General features: G+C 37.4%; 1 protein-coding gene across 1 annotated transcript in view; it reads right to left on the reverse strand.

Annotated features, from left to right (window-relative positions):
- Nucleotides 1–1,551: 1,551 nt before the first annotated feature.
- Nucleotides 1,552–22,457, reverse strand: part of CCDC126 (coiled-coil domain containing 126) — a 50,896-nt gene continuing 29,990 nt past the window's right edge. Inside the window, exon 3 of the mRNA XM_060108464.1 lies at nt 1,552–2,449. Coding sequence (XP_059964447.1) covers nt 2,265–2,449 — 185 coding nt within the window. The 3' untranslated portion in view covers nt 1,552–2,264. The remainder of the gene's footprint in view (nt 2,450–22,457) is intronic.

The raw sequence follows: 22,457 nt of genomic DNA on the forward strand, positions 1-22,457 counted from the left end.
AAAAAAAAAAGATACAAATGAACTTATTTACATAACAGAAACAGACTCACAGACTTAGAGAATAAACTTATGGTTAACAGGAAGGAAGTGTTGAGGGTAGGGACAGATTGGGAGTTTGGGATTGATGTGTATACATTGCTATTAAAATAGATAACCAACAAGGACCTACTGTATAGCACAGGGAACTCTGCTCAGTACTCTGTAATAACCTAAATGGGAAAAGAATCTGAAAAAGAATAGATACATATTTATGTATAACTGAATTACTTTGCTGTACACCTGAAACTAACACAACATTATTAATCAACTATACTCCAATATAAAATTTTAAAATTTAAGTTTAAATTTAAAAAAACTCAACAATAAACTTCGACTTGACAGTACAAGCCTAGGAACCACCTCCAATCACAATCCCCAGATTTGTTCCCATCAATCCCTAAACTCAGACTCTCCTAACCTGAACAAGGCAATCTTCCATTTTTCTCTTTTGAAACAGCTATCTGGAATTCATGGAACAAAACCCAAATTATCTAAGATTCCTTTTAATCATTTACCATTTATTAAATGCATAATCACCATTAAAGGAAAAACTTATGATAACACTTTAAAGTACAAATAATACATTTTATTTCATCCCTGAAAACAAAAACAAAAAACAAAAATGTCAACATCTAATGAGAGACTGAACAATTATTCCAAACTTTACCTGGAAATGGTATATAAATAATTTCTTCACATAAAGGTAGGGTACAGGGAAGAGTCTGAAAAGATACCTTTCATGAAATATTTTCTCATACTTACTTTAATAAAACATTATAATTATTGCTACTATGTCTGGTAGCACATTGTAATAATAAACAATACAACATCTAAAACTAAATTCAATACAGTCTAAATCTAGAAGCTAGCTGCACTTAAGCAGTTGTTATAGAGAATAAATACTATGAAACATAGGGCACCATATGGCAATTAAATTTGCTACAAGGTAAATTTAAATAAAGGTGTACTTTGCTCTATAGTAGAATTACCCAAGATTAAGATCTCTTGTGCTATATAGAAGAGCTGTTTTCCTGAAAAGATAGTCCATCTTCATAATTTAAATTACATTTTAAACATTCTTAATTCTTTTTAAGTGCTCATTATATAAAATGAATATCTAACGTATCTATTATACAAATCCAAAATTTCATAAAGCAGGATATTCTACGTACTATAATGTTACCATTCTCCAAGCAGTTTAATGCAACACAAATACTTTTATTATATACATCTGGCTAAGGTCCTTAAGAGTCCCAGTCTCACAAATATCTCAGTTTCTCTCTCCCTTGCCAATATAATATAAGCAAAAATCACCAGAATATGGAAATAATGTGCTTTCTTGACAACATAATCAAAGGGTTACACTTTTAAATTAACATTCATGTATATGAAAATCATGAATACTTATTTTTAATCTCATCATAAAAATCTTTTATTCTTCAGAACAGATATATATACTTATATATATATATATATATATATAAGTATATAAGAAAATGTTACATATGAGATTAGAGATTACTATTTTAATGTTATTTAATTGTCCCAATGTTTAGAATAGGTTACGAACAGTGGCTACTACCCATTTCAAGATTACACTCTTATAAATGTAATTTTTTAAAATATACAATTAACCTCCAGTTTTTCTGAAGGGATAGTGCAAATGAAGACATTCTTTGGGTCATGATTTCAAAACATTATTTTCAACATTATACTTCCTTTCTCTCTGCTCATAATCTGAATAACAAAATATAGTAAGTACTGGAAGTAAGCACATTTTCTAATAGTATTAGTCAAACAGTCACATCTACTGATAACAAATGACAGAATGATTCAGTAACAATATTCTTCACTTGTCTGAAAAACATGTTATATATTTAAATAAATATTTTATAGAAATGAATCCATGTCTTTCAGTGTTTTTGTTTCAACTTGATCTCAAACACAAAGATTTATACAAAGATCACCTACCTGCTTACTACATCAACCATGTTACCAAATTCCCTTTAAGGATATAGTACAGCATTGAAGAGTTGTGCCTGAAAGCAAACTAATAACTTTTAAAATTTATATACAGAATTAGAGTTCCATGAATCCAGCATATTCCTTGAAAATGCATAGAGGTTTTATTGTATATTACTCTATGCTAGCCAGCGATATAAAAGCTTTTCTGCCATAGGATATAATCCACGGTGAACGTAGCAGCACAAGCTGATCTTCAACTGCTATCTAATGCTGCCTGATACATTTATTCTTTTATTTGTCGTCACAGGCACCAGATTCCCACTAGTACCATTGGTAGTGTTGGTTGCTGAGCCGTTTACAACAATATAGTCGACTTTGTTCTCCAGCTTTACCAAACGTTGTAAAATGTCATCCAAAAGGACAGCAATTGTTCTTTTTAGATCAGCTAGGGGAAAAAAATGAGAATAAACCATATTAAAGACTGATAGAGCACTTAATATTTGTGTTTTCATAGTTTGAGGGGAAAAGTGAACAATTATCGAGTCATCTGAAAGAAAATATACTAGAGGGAAAGCACTCATACCACACATAGAAAAAGCCTAACTATTTTAATGAATAGCATCACATACAGAGCTTCTTAATGGAATTTCAGAGTTATAAATGTGGGGAAACTTACTTTCCTAGTGCAATAAAACAGATGTAAAGTTTAAATGGTTTAAAATGTTAGTCCCTCTGTAAGGAACCCATTTACTTTGAGTTTCTTAGTCGGTAAAGACGACTGTGGACTAGGCAGGTAAGGTAAAAAACTAGCTGAAGGGGCTTCCCTGGTGGCACAGTGGTTGAGGGTCCACCTGCCGATGCAGGGGACACGGGTTTGTGCCCCGGTCCGGGAAGATCCCACATGCCGCGGAGCAGCTGGGCCCGTGAGCCATGGCCACTGAGCCTGCACGTCCGGAGCCTGTGCTCCGCAATGGGAGAGGCCACGGCAGTGAGAGGCCCGCGTACCGCAAAAAAAAAAAAACAAAAACAAAAACAAAAACTAGCTGAGCTAACTAAGAAATTCAAGGAAATGTAGAAATGAGAAACCTGGAACCTCCACAGGCTGAAGTTTAGGGGCAGCCTAGGATCCAGAGCAGATGCCAGGAGCCCGATCAGTGCAGTACAGATACTAGTTCTGACTAGAAAATGATGGCAAAGACTGTATCTTCTAATCTCTCTGGGAGGTTAAAGGGTTTCAGTAGAATTTACCTGGAAAGAATGATATTTTGACCCTTTGCTTCCTTAGAATCCTCTTTTCTCAGGTTTCCCAATGGCACCTAACACATATTACGTATTCAGTCAGTGGCAACTAATATTGTTATTTTTTGTTGATCCTGGACCAAAAAAGGCAGCTCAAACCTTAATCTGTGATCAGGGGAAAAACCATTTAACAACAACTCATAAAGTTGCAGATGGTTCTGTTACTAAGCTATCAGAAAAAGCAGAAGCAGAAGAAAAAACAGATAAATTGGACTTCATCAAAGTTTAAAACTTTTGGACATCAAAAGATATTATCCAGAAAGTGAAAAGACAATTCAGAGAATGGAAGAAAATATTTGCAAATCATATATCTGACAAGGGCTTAGTATCAAGAACATATAAAGAACTGCTAAACCCAACAACAAAAAGATAAACCACTCAATTTTTAAAATCAGCAAAGGACTTGAATAAACATTTCTCCAAAGAAGATATGCAAATAAACAATAAGCACATGAAAAGATACCCAACATCACAATGAAATACCACTTTACGTCTACTAGGATGGCTATAATCAAAGAAAGGGAAAAAAAAAAAAAGAAAGAAAGGGAAAATAAGCACTGGCAAAAATGTGAAGAAACTGGGACCCTCATACACTGCTGGTAGGAATATAGAATGACACAGCCACCACAGAAAACAGTTCGGCAGTTTCTCAAAAAGCTAAAAATAAAACAACCATGTGACTCAGTAATTCCACTCCTAGGTATCTACCCCAAAAAAGTGAAAGCAGAGACTCAAAGAGATACTTGTATACCAATGTTTATTTCAGAATTATTCACAATAGCCAAAAGGTGGAAACAACCTAAGTGTCCATCAGTAGATCAAAAGATCAACAAAATGTGGTATTAACATACAGGGAATATTATTTAGCCATAAAAAGGAATGACGTTCTGATACATGATACAAAATGGATGAATCTTGAAGACATTATGCAAAGTGAAATAAGCCAGACAAAAAAAGGACAAATACTGTATGATTCCACTTATTTGGACTACCTAGAAGAGAAAAATACATAGAGACAGAAGGTAGAATAGAGGTTACCAAAGACCAGGGGAAGCGGGGAATGGCAAGTTACTACTTAATGGTAAGGTTACAGTTTATTGTTCGGAGTGATGCATGTTTTAGGTAGTAGTGATGGCTGTACTACATTGAATATAATTAATGCCACTGAACTGTACACCTAAAAATGGTTAAGATGGCAGGGCTTCCCTGGTGGTGCAGTGGTTAAGAATCCACCTGACAATGCAGGGGACACAGGTTCGAGCCCTGGTCTAGGAAGATCCCACATGCCGTGGAGCACCTAAGCCTGTGCGCCACAGCTACTGAGCCTCCACTCTATAGCCCGCGAGCCACAACTACTGAAGCCAGTGACCTAGAGCCTGTGCTCTGCAACAAGAGAAGCCACCGCAATGAGAAGCCCACGCACCACAACGAAGAGTAGCCCCTGCTCACTGCAAGGAGAGAAAGCCCGCGTGCAGCAACAAAGACCCAACGCAGCCAACAATAAACAAATAAAATAAGTTTTTAAAAAAATGGTTAAGATGGCAAATTTTATGTTACATACATTTTACCATAATTTTCTTAAAGTGAAAAAAGAAAAACAGATTTCAGAAAGGAGTAGTGAGAGTAGTGGTAGCAGGTGGTTGTAAAAAGTGATTAGAAATAAATCAACAAAAAAATCAATGTAATATAAAGTGAGGGGAAAAACTATTTGGAGAAAGTCTAGTGATGGAGGAAATCAAGCAGTGTATCTTTTGGCATCATTCATCGTGAACATTTAAATATTCTAGTTTAGTGGGTATGCACAAGAAAAAAAGTATATGAAAGATTATTTGATAAGAAGTATTTAGGGATAAAAATGTCATGATATGTACAACTTGTTTCAAATGGTACCCCCTAAAAGCATATATATTTGTATAGAGAAGGAAAGATAAAAATATAGAAAAATTTTTAGCAAATGATGAATCTAGAGGAAAGATATATGATGTTTACCACATAATTTTCCCTAACTTTCTGTAGGCTGAGAATTTTCAAAATAAAAGATTAGGGAGAGGGGGCATTTCTTTATTAAAACCTTTCAATCAAGAGTTATAATAGTATTTGGTAAGTTAAAAAATATATATTTTAAAGAATCTTCCAGCAACAAGATTAAAAGATAACTGCTGAATCTGTTTTTCCCTGGCAGCCACTTCATGTATAATACTTGAAGAAGTAGGCAACCCAGGCCAGAGAAGGCTACATAGAATAGACTGGGGTGGGAAGCTTACCATCATGTTAACATAAAATGAAGCTAAAGCCCTCAGAGGTTTGACACCAAGCTGAAGTGCGACATGAATTATAAAGGTACAGCCTACTCACTGATTAGTTACAGTTAGGAATAGCAATTAAAGGAAAAGTTGGGGTTCTTTAAAATCAAATACTAATAAATTTATTGTAATGTATATGTATTTTATATATATATATATTTGGGTCTGTGTATATATATATATGTATATGTGCACATCAGGGTTGTTTTTTTTTTTTTGCGGTACGCAGGCCTCTCACTGCTGTGGCCTCTCCCGCTGCGGAGCACAGGCTCCGGACACGCAGGCCCAGCGGCCATGGCCCACAGGCCCAGCCGCTCCGCGGCATGTGGGATCCTCCTGGACCGAGGCACGAACCCGTGTCCCCTGCATCGGCAGGCGGACTCCCAACCACTGCGCCACCAGGGAAGCCCCAGGGGTTTTTTTTTTCCATACGTTATTTAATATTTTCATTAGTAATGAGGATTAAACGATACGTAAGGTTTAGCTCAACGTGTGGTACACAAGGTCTCAACAAACCTTACTTGTTATTAGTTATTGTAATATTCAGTATACATGTATATTTTTTTCTGTATAAAATAGACTGAAAAAGTAAACATTTTAGGGGCTTCCCTGGTGGCACAGTGGTTAAGAATCCGCCTGCCAATGCAGGGGAAACCGGTTTGAGCCCTGGGCGGGGAAGATCCCATATGCCGCGGAGCAACTAAGCCCGTGCGCCACAACTACTGAGCCTGCGCTCTAGAGCCCGCGTACTACAACCACTGAAGCCCACATGCCTCCGTGCTCCGCAACAAGAAGCCACTGCAATGAGAAGCCTGTGCACCGCAACAAAGAGTAGCCCCTGCTCGCTGCACTAGAGAAAGCCCATGCGCAGCAATGAAGACCCAACTCAGCCAAAAATAAAATTAAAAAAAATTTATTTTTAAAAAAAAGTGAACATTTTTAGCAGGTAGGAAAACTAGAATTCAGACCCCAGTCTTTTGCTTCCAAGGCCCCAAATTCAGGGTTTTCCACTACAACGCAGATGCAAAAAGAATATATATATATATATATACCTCTATGGTGTCTAAATGGTGAGTAGTATACTGTATCTCATGATTTTTTAACATTTTCAATTTTTTTAATTTTGGAAAATTTCAAACATACACAAGCAGAGATAGAATAGTACAATGAGTACTCGTGGACCTAATTCTCATCACTTGGCTTTCACAATGAACAATATTTTGCCATTCTTGGTTCATCTCTCCCCTTCCACCTTTTTTCTCCAACAGTATTTTAAGTCAAATCCCCGACATCATGTCATTTCACCGTAAATTCTTCGGAATGCACCTTTAACTTTTAAAGAACTTAACCATTGTGGATTATCATGCTTAACAAAATTTATAGTAATTTCTTTTTTTTTTTTTTTTTTTTTTGCAGTACGCGGGCCTCTCCCATTGCGGAGCACAGGCTCCAGACACGCAGGCTCAGCAGCCACGGCTCACGGGCCCAGCCGCTCCACGGCATGTGGGATCCTCCCGGACCGGGGCACGAACCCGCGTCCCCTGCATCGGCAGGCGGACTCTCAACAATTGCGCCACCAGGGAAGCCCAGTAATTTCTTAATTTAAGTAGTTTAACACCTGGTCCATATCCAGATTTTCCTGATTATCTGAAAAATGTCTTCTTACAGTTGATTTGCTTGAATCAGAATTCAAATGAAATCTACACATTGCATTTCACTATTGCTTCTTTAGAGAAAATGTACATATATCTTCAGACTACCACAATAATTTTTCCCTTTTATGTTATTACTTTCCACATGCATACACTTTTTTTTTCACACACACACACACACATTGTCAGGTTCTTTTATTACAAATAATTTGGGTTATAACAGTGACAAAGGCCACTACGTTTCCAATCTAAAATCCATGTAGCATATATCTGAGCTTCCTGCTTATATTTTATTACGATGCTGCAGAATAGTGGTGTCCACAGCCTTTGATAAATGCTTACACCAATTCTCTTTGGAAAAATTCATTTTATTTTAAACTTATAATTTGTAAGTTAAGTAATCAGTTTTCCATCAAAAAAGTACTCAAAGGCAAAGTTGGGTTTAATCAGAAAAAACTATATATTATTTTAACAATGTTCTAAATTATCATATATCCTCCTTTCAAATTTTCTAAAATCAATTGTTTTAATAAAATATTTTAAAAGACTAAAATCTAAATTACCTTGTTCGATATATAAAATTAGTTAGTTGAAAAACCACAGTGATCCCTTTGAACACAGCAAAACTCACCCTTTCTCTAGATTCACATTACAATTTTTTGTCTACATTTCATGTGACTATATAGTTATGGGAATTATATGTTTACACTATATGGGAGTCCACAGTACTTCCCCACAAAGCCCTATCACTGAAAGTGCTAGCAATAAGAACTCCTACCACGGGACCCGGTTCAGAACCCCTAAAAACAACCTGGAAGTGGAGACCATATCATATCCTTTTACTCAGCTCATCCAGCTTGATGCTTTATCCCATAGTAGACAGTCAACAAATGTTGGAAATGAACATTTGCTGAATGTCTGATTCATGTTTAGTAGGTGGTATCATGGTTGAGATTAACATGAAGAACCAGACTTAGGAAATAAAACCCTTTAAGGTTGTTCTGCTCCTGCTTTAAGTTTCCCTGCTCTGGGAGAAGAAATCAAATAGTTTAAGGGAAAAACAACAAAAAACAGGCTAATACAAACACACATAAGAACACACATACTATCAAAATAGCACCTAGCCCGATTATTCCACAGTATACAAAAATCAAAAGGAGGATATAATGGAATCTAAAAAATAAAACAAACGAATGAATATAACAAAACAAAACAAAAAAGGAGGTTACATTGCTATTAAATATAATAAAGATATTGGATATAAAAAGATTCTTGCTACAATAAACATAATCAAGAGATTGTGAGGCACAGCAGGAAGGCACTATCATCCCAAGCCTAAGGAACAGAGGGAAAAATCAGTAATGTTACAACAGCCCAAGTCCAAGGACACCTAGTGGAATACAGAGCCAAGGAGGCTGTCTGGCAGAAGGTGGCGCTACAAAGGAGACATCACCTGAAGCAGAAAAGGAGAAAAATACCCTAGCCTCTCTTTTCCTCCTACATTCTGGACTCCTGCCAGTACTTCTCATTGGCTGAACCCAGGCAGTAGCTAGTTGATTTAGGAACTTAGAAAGTGCCACCCACTAGAATCACCCTCCCTTGAGATACAAAACAGAGAAAAGTAAAGGAACAAATCTGAAGGCAACCAAGAAAAGGACCAGCACAAACACCAAGTACACATGCCTTTGTGGACCTCATACTTATAGGTCTCTGTTGATTTATCTCTTATTTATATCTCAATAGGTTTTATTATTTGTATTCTTAATGTGAAGAGAGGCAGATACAAATAAAAATAGCCATGTGTACACAAAAAAGAAATTCAATTGTAGTAAAATGCAAAAATGACTATTGAAAATAAAATACATAAGTGTGGGACTTCCCTGGTGGCACAGTGGTTAAGAATCCACCTGCCAATGCAGGGGACACAAGTTTAATCCCTGGTCCAGGAAGATCCCACATGCCACAGAGCAACTAAGCCCATGAGCCACAACTACTGAGGCTGCATGCCACAACTACTGAAGCCCATGTGCCTAGAGCCTGTGCTCCACAACAAGAGAAGTCACTGCAGTGAGAAGCCAGCGCACCTCAACGAAGGGTAGCCCCTGCTCACCACAACTAGAGAAAGCCCACACACAGCAACTAAGGCCCAAAGCAGCCATAAAAAAAAATACATTAAGTGTTTAAAGTATCTAAGTCAAAAACTTTTCCTTATTAATATTTTTCAAATTCAAATTAATATTTTACCACCACTAACATCTGCTTTATTGTACAAGGGAGAAAACTTAGAAGTCACTTCTTGATTCATTACTCACTGTAAAGTTTTATTATGAAGCTAGCAATAAAACAAGAATGCTGCCTAAGGAATATGAACGAATTCAAATATCGGAGCAAACTGCTAGGTAAAAGTGGTTTCAAAAGCCTCATAAACTCTGTAATTAAATGTACATTAATTGTTAGTCTTTTACATTTTTAATACAGCTACCTTCTCCTAGTGAGTGCTGAATAAATTATATCATTCAACAAATATTTTATTACTTCCCTACTTAAGGCTGCAAGGCACACTGTTTAGGTCTCATGAGTAGATTGACATGTTCTCATCAAACTTTAAATACAAATAAATGCCTAGGAACATAAAATAAGCCTCATTTTTCTTAAGTAAGAAAACAAAAGCTAAAGAATGGATTTGACTAAATAATACAAATCATAAATAATCTACATTTTAAATAGCCACATTAAAACCACTTCTAGTAGGAATTCTGAGATTGACTTCCCTCTAACATGTTTAGAATATAAAGACTATGCATTTTACAGGTTTGTTTAGGTTTTTTTTTCTTAATTGGTAAATAACTTATTTTGAGATAACTGTACATTTACATATAGTTGCAAGAAATAACAAATACAGAAATTCCTGTACCCTTTACCCAGTTTCCCCCAACAGTGACATCTTGTAAAACTACATACAACATCACAGCTACAGTACTGACACCGGTACAGTCAAGATGCAGAATATTTCCTTCACCACAACGATCCCTGTGTTGCCCTTTTACAGTAACCCCAACCTCCCTCTCATTAGCCTGTTAATATGATGGAATACACTAATTTTTTTTTTTTTTACACCTGCCATGTGGCATGTGGGATCTTAGTTCCCTGACCAGGTCTCGAACCTGTGCCCCCTGCATTGGGAGCATGGAATATTAACCATTGGACTGCCAGGGAAGTCCCTACATTGATTGGTTTTTGAAAATTAAACCAGCCTTGCATCCCGGGAATAAATGCCACTTGGTCACGGTATTTCTTTTCTTTTTTTTTTTTTTTAGGGTCATACATATAACCTTTTAATCACTTATTTGAAACTAATATAAAATTAACTGCCATATACTTTTTTTTTTCTTAAACAACAGAAATTTATTTTCCCCCAGTCTGGAGACAGGAAGTCCAAGATCAAAGCTATGGCAGGTTTAGTTTCTCCAGAGGCGTCTCTCCTTGGCTTGCAGATGGGTATCTTCTCACTGCATCCTCATGTGGCCTTTTTTCTGTGCATGCATCTTGTGTCTATTTCTCTTCTTATAAGGACACCAGTCCTATTGATTAGGGTCCCAAACTTCTATGTGTGTCATTATATCCACAGTGAATCTCTTATAGACAGCATATAATTAAATCCTGTTTTCTTTTTAAATCCATTCTGCCAATCTATGTATTTTGATTGGGGAGTTTAATCCATTTACTTTCTTTTTCTTTTTTTGATTTTCTTATTTTATTTTTTTAAATTTCATTTTACTTATTTTTTTATACAGCACGTTATTAGTCATCAATTGTATACACATCAGTGTATACACGTCAATCCCACTCGCCCAATTCATCACACCACCACCCCCACCACCACCCCTGCTTTCCCCCCTTGGTGTCCATACGTTTGTTCTACATCCGTGTCTCAATTTGTGCCCTGCAAACCAGTTCATCTGTACCATTGTTCTAGGTTACACATACATGAATTAATATACGATATTTGTTTTTATCTTTCTGACTTACTTCACTCTCTATGACAGTCTCTAGATCCATCCACGTCTCTACAAATGACTCAATTCCATTCCTTTTTATGGCTGAGTAATATTCCATTGTATATATGTACCACACCTTCTTTATCCATTCGTCTGTCAATGGGCATTTAGGTTGCTTCCATGTCCTGGCTATTATAAATAGTGCTGCAATGAACATTGGAGTACATGACTCTTTTTTGAATTATGGTTTTCTCAGGGTATATTCCAGCAGTGGGATTGCTGGATCATATGGTAATTCGATTTTTCGTTTTTTAAGGAACCTCCGTACTGTTCTCCATAGTGGCTGTATCAATTTACATTCCCACCAACAGTACAAGAGGGTTCCCTTTTCTCCACACCCTCTCAAGCATTTGCTGTTTGCAGATTTTCTGATGATGGCCATTCTAACTGGTGTGACGTGATACTTCATTGTACTTTTGATTTGCATTTCTCTAATAATTAGTGATGTTGAACAGCTTTTCATGTGCTTCCTGGCCATCTGTATGTCTTCTTTGGAGAAATGTCTATTTAGGTCTTCTGCCCATTTTTGGATTGGGTTGTTTGTTTTCTAATATTGAGCTGCATGAGCTATTTATATATTTTGGAGATTAATCCTTTGTCCGTTGATTCTTTTGCAAATATTTTCTCCCATTCTGAGCATTGTCTTTTTGTCTTGTTTACACTTTCCTTTGCTGTGCAAAAGCTCTGAAGTTTCATTAGGTCCCATTTGTTTATTTTGTTTTTATTTCCATTACTGTAGGAGGTGGATCAAAAAAATCTTGCTGTGATTTATGCCAAAGAGTGTTCTTCCTATATTTTCCTCTAAGAGTTTTATAGCGTCCACTCTTACATTTAGGTCTCTAATCCACTTTGAGTTTACTTTTGTGTATGGTGTTAGGGAGTGTTCTAATTTCATTCTTTTACATGTAGCTGTCCACTTTTCCCAGCACCACTTATTGAAGAGACTGTCTTTTCTCCATTGTATATCCTTGCCTCCTTTGTCATAGATTAGTTGACCATAGGTGTGTGGGTTTAGCTCGGGGCTTTCTAACTTGTTCCATGGATCTATGTTTCTGTTTCTGTGCCAGTACCATATTGTCTTCATTACTGTAGCTTTGCAATATAGTCTAAAGTCAGGGAGTCTGATTCCTCCAGCTCCGTTTCTTTCCATCAAGACTGCTTTGACTATTCGGGGTCTTTTGTGTCTCCATACAAATTTTAAGATTTTTTGTTCTAGTTCTATAGAAAATGCCATTGGTAATTTGATAGGGATTGCATTGAATCTGTAGATTGCTTTGGGTAGTATAGTCATTTTCACAATATTGATTCTTCCAATCCAAGAACATGGTATGTCTCTCCATCTGTTGGTATCATCTTTAATTTCTTTAATCAGTGTCTTATAGTTTTCTGCATACAGGTCTTTTGTCTCCCTAGCTAGGTTTATTCCCAGGTATTTTATTCTTTTTGTTGCAATGGTAAATGGGAGTGTTTCCTTAATTCCTCTTTCAGATTTTTCATCATTAGTGTATAGGAATGCAAGAGATTTCTGTGCATTAATTTTGTATCCTGCAAATTTACCAAATTCATTGATTAGCTCTAGTAGCTTTCTGGTGGCATCTTTAGGATTCTCTATGTATAGTATCATGTCATCTGCAGAGAGTGACAGTTTTGCTTCTTTTCCAATTTGTATCCCTTTTATTTCTTTTTCTTCTCTGATTGCTGTGGCTAGGACTTCCAAAACTATGTTGAATAATAGTGGTGAGAGTGGACATCCTTGTCTTGTTCCTGATCTTAGAGGAAATGCTTTCAGTTTTTCACCATTGAAAATGATGTTTGCTGTGGGTTTGTCGTATATGGCCTTTATTATGTTGAGGTAGGTTCCCTCTATGCCCACTTTCTGGAGAGTTTTTATCATAAATGGGTGTTGAATTTTGTCAAAAGCTTTTTCTGCATCTATTGAGATGATCGTATGGTTTTTATTCTTGTTTGTTAATATGGTGTATCACATTGGTTCATTTGCATATATTGAAGAATCCTTGCATCCCTGGGATAAATCCCATTTGATCATGGTGTATGATCCTTTTAATGTGTTGTTGGATTCCGTTTGCTAGTATTGTGTCGAGGACTTTGGCATCCATATTCATCAGAATTCATTCATGATATTAGTCTGTAATTTTCTTTTTTTGTGGTATCTTTGGTTTTGGTATCAGGGCGATGGTGGCCTCATAGAATGAGTTTGGGAGTGTTCCTTTCTCTGCAATTTTTTGGAAGAGTTTGAGAAGGATGGGTGTTAGGTCTTCTCTACACGTTTGATAGAATTCACCTGTGAAGCCATCTAGTCCTGGACTTTTGTTTGCTGGAAGATTTTTAATCACAGTTTCAATTTCATTACTTGTGATTGGTCTGTTCATATTTTCTATTTCTTCGTGGTTCAGTCTTGGTAGGTTATACCTTTCTATGAATTTGTCCATTTCTTCCAGGTTATCCATTTTATTGGCATAGAGTTACTTGTAGTAGTCTCTTAGGATGGTTTGTATTTCTGCTGTGTCTGTTGTAACTTCTTTTTCATTTCTAATTTTATTGATTTGAGTGCTCTCCCTCTTTTTCTTGATGAATCTGGCTAATGGGTTATCAATTTTGTTTATATTCTCAAAGAACCAGCTTTTAGTTTTATTCATCTTTGCTATTATTTTCTTTGTTGCTATTTATTTCTGCTGTTCTTTATGATTTATTTCCTTCTGCTAACTTTGGGTTTTGTTTGTTCTTCTTCCCCTAGTTCCTTTAGGTGTAAGGTTAGATTGTTTGAGATTTTTCTTGTTTCTTGAGATAGGCTTGTATAGCTATAAACTTCCCTCTTATAACTGCTTTTGCTGCATCCTATAGGTTTTGGATTGTCCTGTTTTCATTATCATTTGTCTCTAGGCATTTTTTTATTTCCTCTTCGATTTCTTCAGTGATCTCTTGGTTATTTAGTAACGTATTGTTTAGCCTCCATGTGTTCATGTTTCTTATGTTTTTTTTTTCCTGTAATTCATTTCTAATCTCATAGCTTTGTGGTCAGAAAAGATGCTTGATATGATTTCAATTTTCTTAAATTTACTGACGCTTGATTTGTGACCCAAGATGTGATCCATCCTGGAAAATGTTCCATGCGCACTGGAGAAGAAAGTGTAATCTGTTTTTGGATGGATGTCCTATAAATATCTATTAAATCTAGCTGGTCTATTGTGTCATTTAAAGCTTCTGTTTCCTTATTTATTTTCATTTTGCATGATCTGTCCATTGGTGTAAGTGAGGTGTTAAAGTCCCCCACTATTATTGTGTTACTGTTGATTTCCCCTTATATAGCTGGTAGCAGTTGCCTTATGTATTGAGGTGCTCTTATGTTGGGTGCATATATATTTATAATTGTTATATCTTCTTCTTGGATTGATCCCTTTATCATTATGTAGTGGCCTTCCTTGTCTCTTATAACATTCTTTAAAGTTTATTTTATCTGATATGAGTATTGCTATTCCAGCTTTCTTTTGATTTCCAATATCTTTTTCCATCCCCTCACTTTCAGTCTGTATGTGTCCCTAGGTCTGAAGTGGGTCTCTTGTAAACAGCATATATATGGGTCTTGTTTTTGTATCCATTCAGCAAGCCTGTGTCTTTCGGTTGGAGCATTTAATCCATTCACGTTTAAGGTAATTATCGATATGTATGTTCCTATGACCATTTTCTTAATTGTTTTGGGTTTGTTTTTGTAGGTCCTTTTCTTCTCTTGTATTTCCCACTTACAGAATTTCCTTTAGCATTTATTGTAGAGCTGGTGTGGTGGTGGTGAATTCTCTTAGCTTTTGCTTGTCTATAAAGCTTTTGATTTCTCTGTTGAATCTGAATGAGATCTTTGCTGGGTATAGTCATCTTGCCTGTAGGTTGTTCCCTTTCATCACTTTAAGTATATCATGCCACTCCCTTCTGGCTTGTAGAGTTTCTGCTGAGAACTCAGCTGTTAACCTTATGGGAGTTCCCTTGTATGTTGTCATTTTTCCCTTGCTGCTTTCAATAATTTTTGTCTTTAAATTTTGCCAATTTGATTACTATGTGTCTCGGCATGTTTCTCCTTGGGTTTATCCTGTATGGGACTCTCTGCGCTTCCTGGACTTGGGTGGCTATTTCCTTTCCCACGTTAGGGAAGTTTTCAACTATAATCTCTTCAAATATTTTCTCGGGTCCTTTCTGTCTCTCTTCTCCTTCTGGGATCCCTATAATGTGAATGTTGTTGCGTTTAACGTTGTCCCAGAGGTCTCTTAGGCTGTCTTCATTCCTTTTGATTCTTTTTTTCTTTATTCTGTTCTGCAGCAGTGAATTCCATCATTCTGTCTTCCAGGTCACTTATCTGTTCTTCTGCCTCAGTTATTCTGCTATTGATTCCTTCTAGTATAGTCTTCATTTCAGTTATTGTATTGTTCATCTGTTTGTTCTTTAATTCTTCTAAGTCTTTGTTAAACATTTCTTGCATCTTCTCAATCTTTGCCTCCATTCATTTTCTGAGGTCCTGGATCATCTTCACCATCATTATTCTGAATTCTTTTTCTGGAAGGTTGCCTACCTGCACTTCATTTAGTTGTTTTTCTGGGGTTTTATCTTGTTCCTTCATCTGGTACATAGCCCTCTGCCTTTTCGTCTTTCTGTGAATGTGGTGTTTGTTCCACACGCTGGAGGATTGTAGTTCCTCTTGCTTCTGCTGTCTGCCCTCTGGTGGATGAGGCTATCTAAGAGGCTTGTGCAAGTTTTCTGATGGGAGGGACTGGTGGTGAGTAGAGCTGACTGTTGTTCTGGTGGGCAGAGCTCAGTAAAACTTTAATCTGCTTGACTGCTGATGCGTGGGGCTGTGTTTCCTCCTTGTTGGTTGTTTAGCTTGAGACAACCCAACACTGGAGCCTACCTGGGCTCTTTGGTGGGGCTAATGGTGGACTCTGGGAGTGCTCACGCCAAGGAGTACTTCCCAGAACTTCTGCTGCCAGTGTCCTTGTCCCCACAGTGAGCCACAGCCCCCACCACCACCACCACCTCTGCAGGAGACCCTCCAACACTAGCAGGTGGGTCTGGTTCAGTCTCCCCTGGGGTCGCTGCTCCTTCCCCTGGGTCCCAATGCACACACTACTTTGTGTGTGCCCTCCAAGAGTGGAGTCTCTGTTTCCTCCAGTCCTGTAAAAGTCCTGAAATCAAATCCCACTAGCCTTCAAAGTCTAATTCTCTAGGAATTCCTCCTCCCGTTGCCAGACCCCCTGGTTGGGAAGCCTGACGTGGGGCTCAGAACATTCACTCCAGTGGGTGGACTTCTGTGGTATGAGTGTTCTCCAGTTTGTGAATCACCCACCCAGCAGTTATGGGATTTGATTTTACTGTGATTGTGCCCCTCCTACCATCTCATTGTGGCTTCTCCTTTGTCTTTGGATGTGGGGTATCTTTTTTGGTGAGTTCCAGTATCTTCCTTTCGATGATTGTCCAGCAGCTAGTTGTGATTCTGGTGTTCTCGCAAGAGGGAGTGAGAGCACATCCTTCTACTCTGCCATTTTGGTTCAGGGCTCATCTTAATTCTTTATATGTGTTGTTGAATTCCATTTGCTAAGTTTTTCCTAAGGATCTACACATCTATATTCATGAGGGGTATTGGTCTGTAGTTTTTAATTAACTATACTGTCTTTGGTTTTGGTATAAAGATAGTACTAGCTTCATAATTTAACAAGGGAAGTCTTCCCTCCCCTTCTATTTTCTGAAAATGACTGTGTAGTATTTATACTAATTCCTATTAAAAATTTTTGTAATGAAATTTAAACAAATTTTTTTAACTTATTTTTGGCTGCGTTGGGTCTTCATTGCTGTGTGCAGGCTTTCTCTAATTATGGCGAGTGGGGGCTACTCTTTGTTGCGGTGCACAGGCTTCTCATTGCAGTGGTTTCTCTTGTTGCAGAACACGGGCGCTAGGCGCACAAGCTTCAGTAGTTGCGGCATATGGGCCCTAGAGTGCATGGGCTTCAGTAGTTGTGGCACATGGTCTCAGTAGTTGTGGCCCATGGGCCATACAGCACAGGCTCAATAGTTGTGGCACACGGGCTTAGTTGCTCTGTGGCATGTGGGATCTTCCCAGACCAGGGATCAAACCCGTGTCCCCTGCATTGGCAGGCGGATCCTTAACCACTGTGCCACCAGGGATGTCCCCTATTAAAATTTCTGATAGAATTCTCCAGTGAAACCATCTGGGCCTGAAGATTTCTTTTTTGTAAGTTCTTGAACTATAACAGTTACAGACATATCTCGCTTTATTCCACTTTACAAATATTGCATTTTTTACAAATTGACAGTTTGTGGCAACCCTGTGCCAAGTAAGTCTATCGGTGTCATTTTTCCAACAGCATCTGCTCTCTTCATGTCTCTGTGTCACATTTTGGTAATTCTTGCAATATTTAAACTTTTTGATTATTATTGTATTTGTTATGGTGATCTGCGATCAGATGTGCAGATGTGGTAGAAACAGCAAGAGAACTAGATTTAGAAGTGGAGACTGAAGATGTAACTGAATCATGCAATCTCATGATTAAAAAAAAAACTTTAATGAATGAGGAGTTACTTGTTATGGATGAGCAAAAAAAGTGGTTTCCTGACATGGAGTCTGCTCTGGGTGAACATGCTGTGAAGACTGTTGAAATGACAAAAAAAGGACTTAGAATATTACATAATCTTAGTTGAAGAAGCAGCAGCAGGCTTTGAGGAGTTACTCTAATACTGAAAGAAGTTCTGTGGTGGGTAAAACACTATCAAAGAGCATTGCATCAAACAGCATTGCATGCTACAGAGAAATCATTTGTCAAAGAGTCTAGTGATGTGGCAAACTTCATTGCTGTCTTATGTTAAGAAACTACCACAGCCTCCCCACCCTTCAGCAGCCACGGACATCAAGGCAAGACCCTCCACTGGTTAAAAAAAAAAATTATGACTACATTTGGTTTTTTAGACATAATGCTATTTCACATTTAATAAACTATAGTGTAAACATAACTTTTACATGCGCTGGGAAACCAAAAACTTCGAGTGACTTGCTTTATTGTGGCGGTCTGGAACCGAGTATCTCTGAGGTATGCCTGTATATGGCTATTCAAATTATCTATTCCATACTGGATGAGTGTGCTAGTTTGTGGGTTTTGAGAAACTGACCCCTTTCATATAAGTTATAGTGTTTACGTGTATAGCTGTTCATAATAGTCTCTTATTATGCTTTTGATGTCTGCAGGTTCTGCAGTGACACTCACTTTTTCATTCCTGATATTGGCAACTTATTTTTGGTCAGTGTTGCTAGAAGTCTGTCAGTTTTTTTTCCCCACCTTTCAAAAGAAAAGCTGTTACACTGATTTTCTGTTCTTCTTTCAATTTCATTTATGTCTGTTCTTATCTTGATCATTTCCTTCCTTCTGCTTTGATCTGGGTTTGTTTTGCTCAAGAACCTAGGTTCTTGAGGTGGGAGCTTAGATTATGGATTTAAGACTTTTCCTCTTTTCTAAAGTATGCATTCTTTTCTAAGGTATGTACTTTTCTAAAGTAAACTTCCCTCTCAGCATGCTTAAGCTGTGTTCCACAATTTTTATGTTGTGTTTTCATTTAGATCAGTGCATTTTTTCAAATTTCCCTTGAGACTTTCTCTTTAACTTACAGATTATTTAGAAGTGTGTTATTTAATTTCTAATTATTTGGAGATTTTCCTACTATCACTCTGTTATTAATTTCTAGTTTGAGTTCACTGCAGTCACAGAATACACTCTTTATGATTTCAATTCTTTTAAATTTGTTGAGATTTGTTTTATGGCCCAGGGTACCTATTTTGGTGAATGTTCCATGGACTGTTAAAAAAACATGTATATCCTCCTGTTGCTGATGGAGCTTCTGTGTATGTAACTAAGATTCCACTGATTAGATTATGTTCTTCAGATCTTCTATATCTTTGCAGACTTTCTGTCTAGTTTTATCAGTTCCTGAGCAAGGAGTGTTTAAATTCTCAACTATAATTGCGGATTTATCTATTTTTACTTTCAGTTCTATCATTTTTGTAGATACATTTAGGATTGTTATTTTTTCTGGGTGGGCTGACCTTTTTATGATTATATAATTCTCTGACTCTGGTAGTTTTCTTTGATGTCTATTTTATCTGTTATTAATGCAGCCACTCCTGCTTTCCTTTGATAAATGTTTGCATATCTTTTCCCATCATTTTACTTTCAGCCAGCCAATATCATTAAATTTGAAGTGACTTTCTTGTAGACAGCACATACTTAGGTCATGTTTTTTAATTCAGTCTGCCAATGTCCTCTAACTAGCGTATTTAGAACATTTATAATTAATGTAATTTTGATATATTAGGACTTAAGTCCTTGTTTTGTTGACTCTGTTTTTCACTTCCTTGTTTTCTTTTTCCTGCCTTCCTATGGGTTATTTGAATATTTTTTAGAATTCTTATTTTTCTGTAGGGTTTTTAAATGTCTCTCTTTGTATAGTTTTAGTTGTTGTTCTAGATATTACATCACATACATAATGTGCCACAGTCATTTTACCAATTTGAGTGAGCTTTACGTCTCTTTACCATCTGTGATGGTTCATTTTGGGTCAGCTTGGCTAGGCTATGGTACCTAGACAAATCTACCAGTCTAGATGTTGCTGTGAAGGTAGTTTTTAGATGTGATTAGCATTTAAACCAGTAGACTTTCAGTAAAGCAGATTATTTACCATAATGTGGGTGGACTTCATCTAATAAGCTGAAGACCTTAAAAAAAAAGACTAAGGTTCCTGGAACAGGAAAGAATTCTGCCCCCAGGCTGACTGCCTTCAGACTCAGGACCGGAACACCAGCTCTTGCCAGAATTTTCAGGCTGCCCTGCAGATCTTAGACTTCCCAGGCCCATAACAGCATAAGCCAGTTTCTTAAAGTCCATCTCTCCCTCTCCCTGCTCTGTTTCTATCAAAAACTCTAATACACCATCCTTTTACCCTACTCCATTTATAAGATACTGCCTTAAATATTTCTTCTACATACATTTAGAATCACATCAGGCAATGTTATAATTTTTGCTTCAACCATCATAATTTAGAAAACTCAAGAAGAAAAGGAACCTATTGACCTACCCTTATTTTTATTTACTGTGTTCTTTCCTTCCTGATTGTTCCAAGGTTCCTCCTTTTTATCATTTCTTTTCTGTTGAGAGAACTTCCTTTAGCCTTCTCTTAGGGTAGGGCTGCTGGTGACAATTTTTTTCCTTCATCTAAGAAATATCTTTGATTTCCCTTAATTCCTAAAGGATATTTTCACTGGGTATAGAATTCTGGAATGATAGCTCTTTTCTTTAAGCACTTAAAACAAAATATGCCACCTATTTCTGGTCTTGATGGTTTCTGATGAGAAATCCACTGTCATTTGAATTGTTTTGTCACTGTAAGTAAAGTGTCATTTTTCTCTAGGTGCTTTTTTAAAAAAATAAGTTTATTTATTTTTATTTTTGGCTGCATTGGGTCTTTGTTGCCATGCACAGGCTTCTCACTGCGGTGGCTTCTCTTGTTGCGAAGCACGGGCTCTAGGCGCGAGGGCTTCAGTAGTTGTGGCTTGCGGGCTCTAGAGCACAGGCTCAGTAATTGTGGCACATGGGCTTAGTTGCTCCACGGCATGTGGGATCTTCCCAGACCAGGGCTGGAACCTGTGTCCCCTGCATTGGCAGGCGGATTCCTAACCACTGGACTACCAGGGAAGTCCCTCTAGGTGCTTTAAAAAAATTTTCTTTTCCAGATGCCCTTTTAAGTTTTCAGAAGCTTAATTACAATGTATATTGGCATTGACTTTTTTGAACTTATCATACTTGGGGTTCACTCAGCTTCCTGAATCTGAGGTCTATGTCTCTTGCAAAATTTGGGAAGTTGGTAGTCATTATTTTTTTGAGTATTTTCCAGCTCTGCCCTCATTCTCTTCTCCTTCCAAAACTCTGACAACACAAATGTTAAATCTTTTGTTATAATCCCACAGGTCCCTAAAGCGCTGGGATTTTTTTTTTAAGTCTATTTTCCCTCTGTTGTTCAGATTGTATAATTACATTATTCTACCTTCCAGTTCACTGATTCTTTCCTCTGTCCTCTCCTTCCTGCTTTTGAGTCAATCTGCTGACTCACACATTTTATTTCAATCATTGTAGTTTTCAGCTCAAAATTTTCCATTTGGTTTTCCTTTATATGCTCTATTTATCTGCTGAGACTTTCTATTTCTTTGTTGATGCTTTCTGTTCTTTCACTTGCTTTGTGTTAATTAACTCCTCATTGAAGCACTTTTAATGCCAACTGCTTAAAAACCTTTTTCAGATAACATTTGTCACTGGTTGTCTTTTTTCATTCAGTTTGAGATTTTCCTGGTACTTGGTATGACAAGTGATTTATACTTAAAACCTGGACATTTATATATTTTGTTATGAAAGTCCAGATCTCATTTAAACTTCCTATTTTAGGTAGTTTTCTCTGATACCACTGTGGCAGGGCAGAGGGCTGTCACCTTGTTACTACCAGGTGGAGGCAAAAGTCTAGGTTCCCACTTGGCCTCCACTGTTACCTGTGAGCTCCTCATCACTGCTAGATGGAAGTGGGAGTTCCAGGTGCCCATGTACTCTTCACTGACATTGTGACGGGGATTGCTGTTTACCACTAGGCCATGGTGAAAGTCCTGACTCTCCACTAGGATTCCTCTGACATCAGCCCCAGAGGGAGGAAGATGAGCACCTCATTACTGCCATGAGAGGGTAGAAGTCCTGGCTCCCCATGTTGTCTCCACTGGTACCATGTGGTGTGGGGGGAGTTTGGATGCCTCATTATAGCCTCACAAGGAGGAAGTCTATGCTCCTCACTTAGCCTTTGATCATGTGGTTGGTGGTGCAGTCACCAAATTTTTTCTGCGGTGTCTGGCTGGACGAGAACAGTTTCCTGTCTAAAAGTTTTTTGTCTTGCTAGGCTGCCCCTTCTTTGGCTACAGAGAAAAGCCTTCTGTTGGGGTATTTGTTTTATTTTGTTCTGTTTTTATCTGTGTCTGGTAGCATTTCTTAATTTTCAGAAAGCATTTAAATATTAATACTGAACTGCTCTCCAATTCTCTGAAA

This window comes from Mesoplodon densirostris, chromosome 9, assembly GCF_025265405.1.
Source record: "Mesoplodon densirostris isolate mMesDen1 chromosome 9, mMesDen1 primary haplotype, whole genome shotgun sequence".
Taxonomy (NCBI): domain Eukaryota; kingdom Metazoa; phylum Chordata; class Mammalia; order Artiodactyla; family Ziphiidae; genus Mesoplodon; species Mesoplodon densirostris.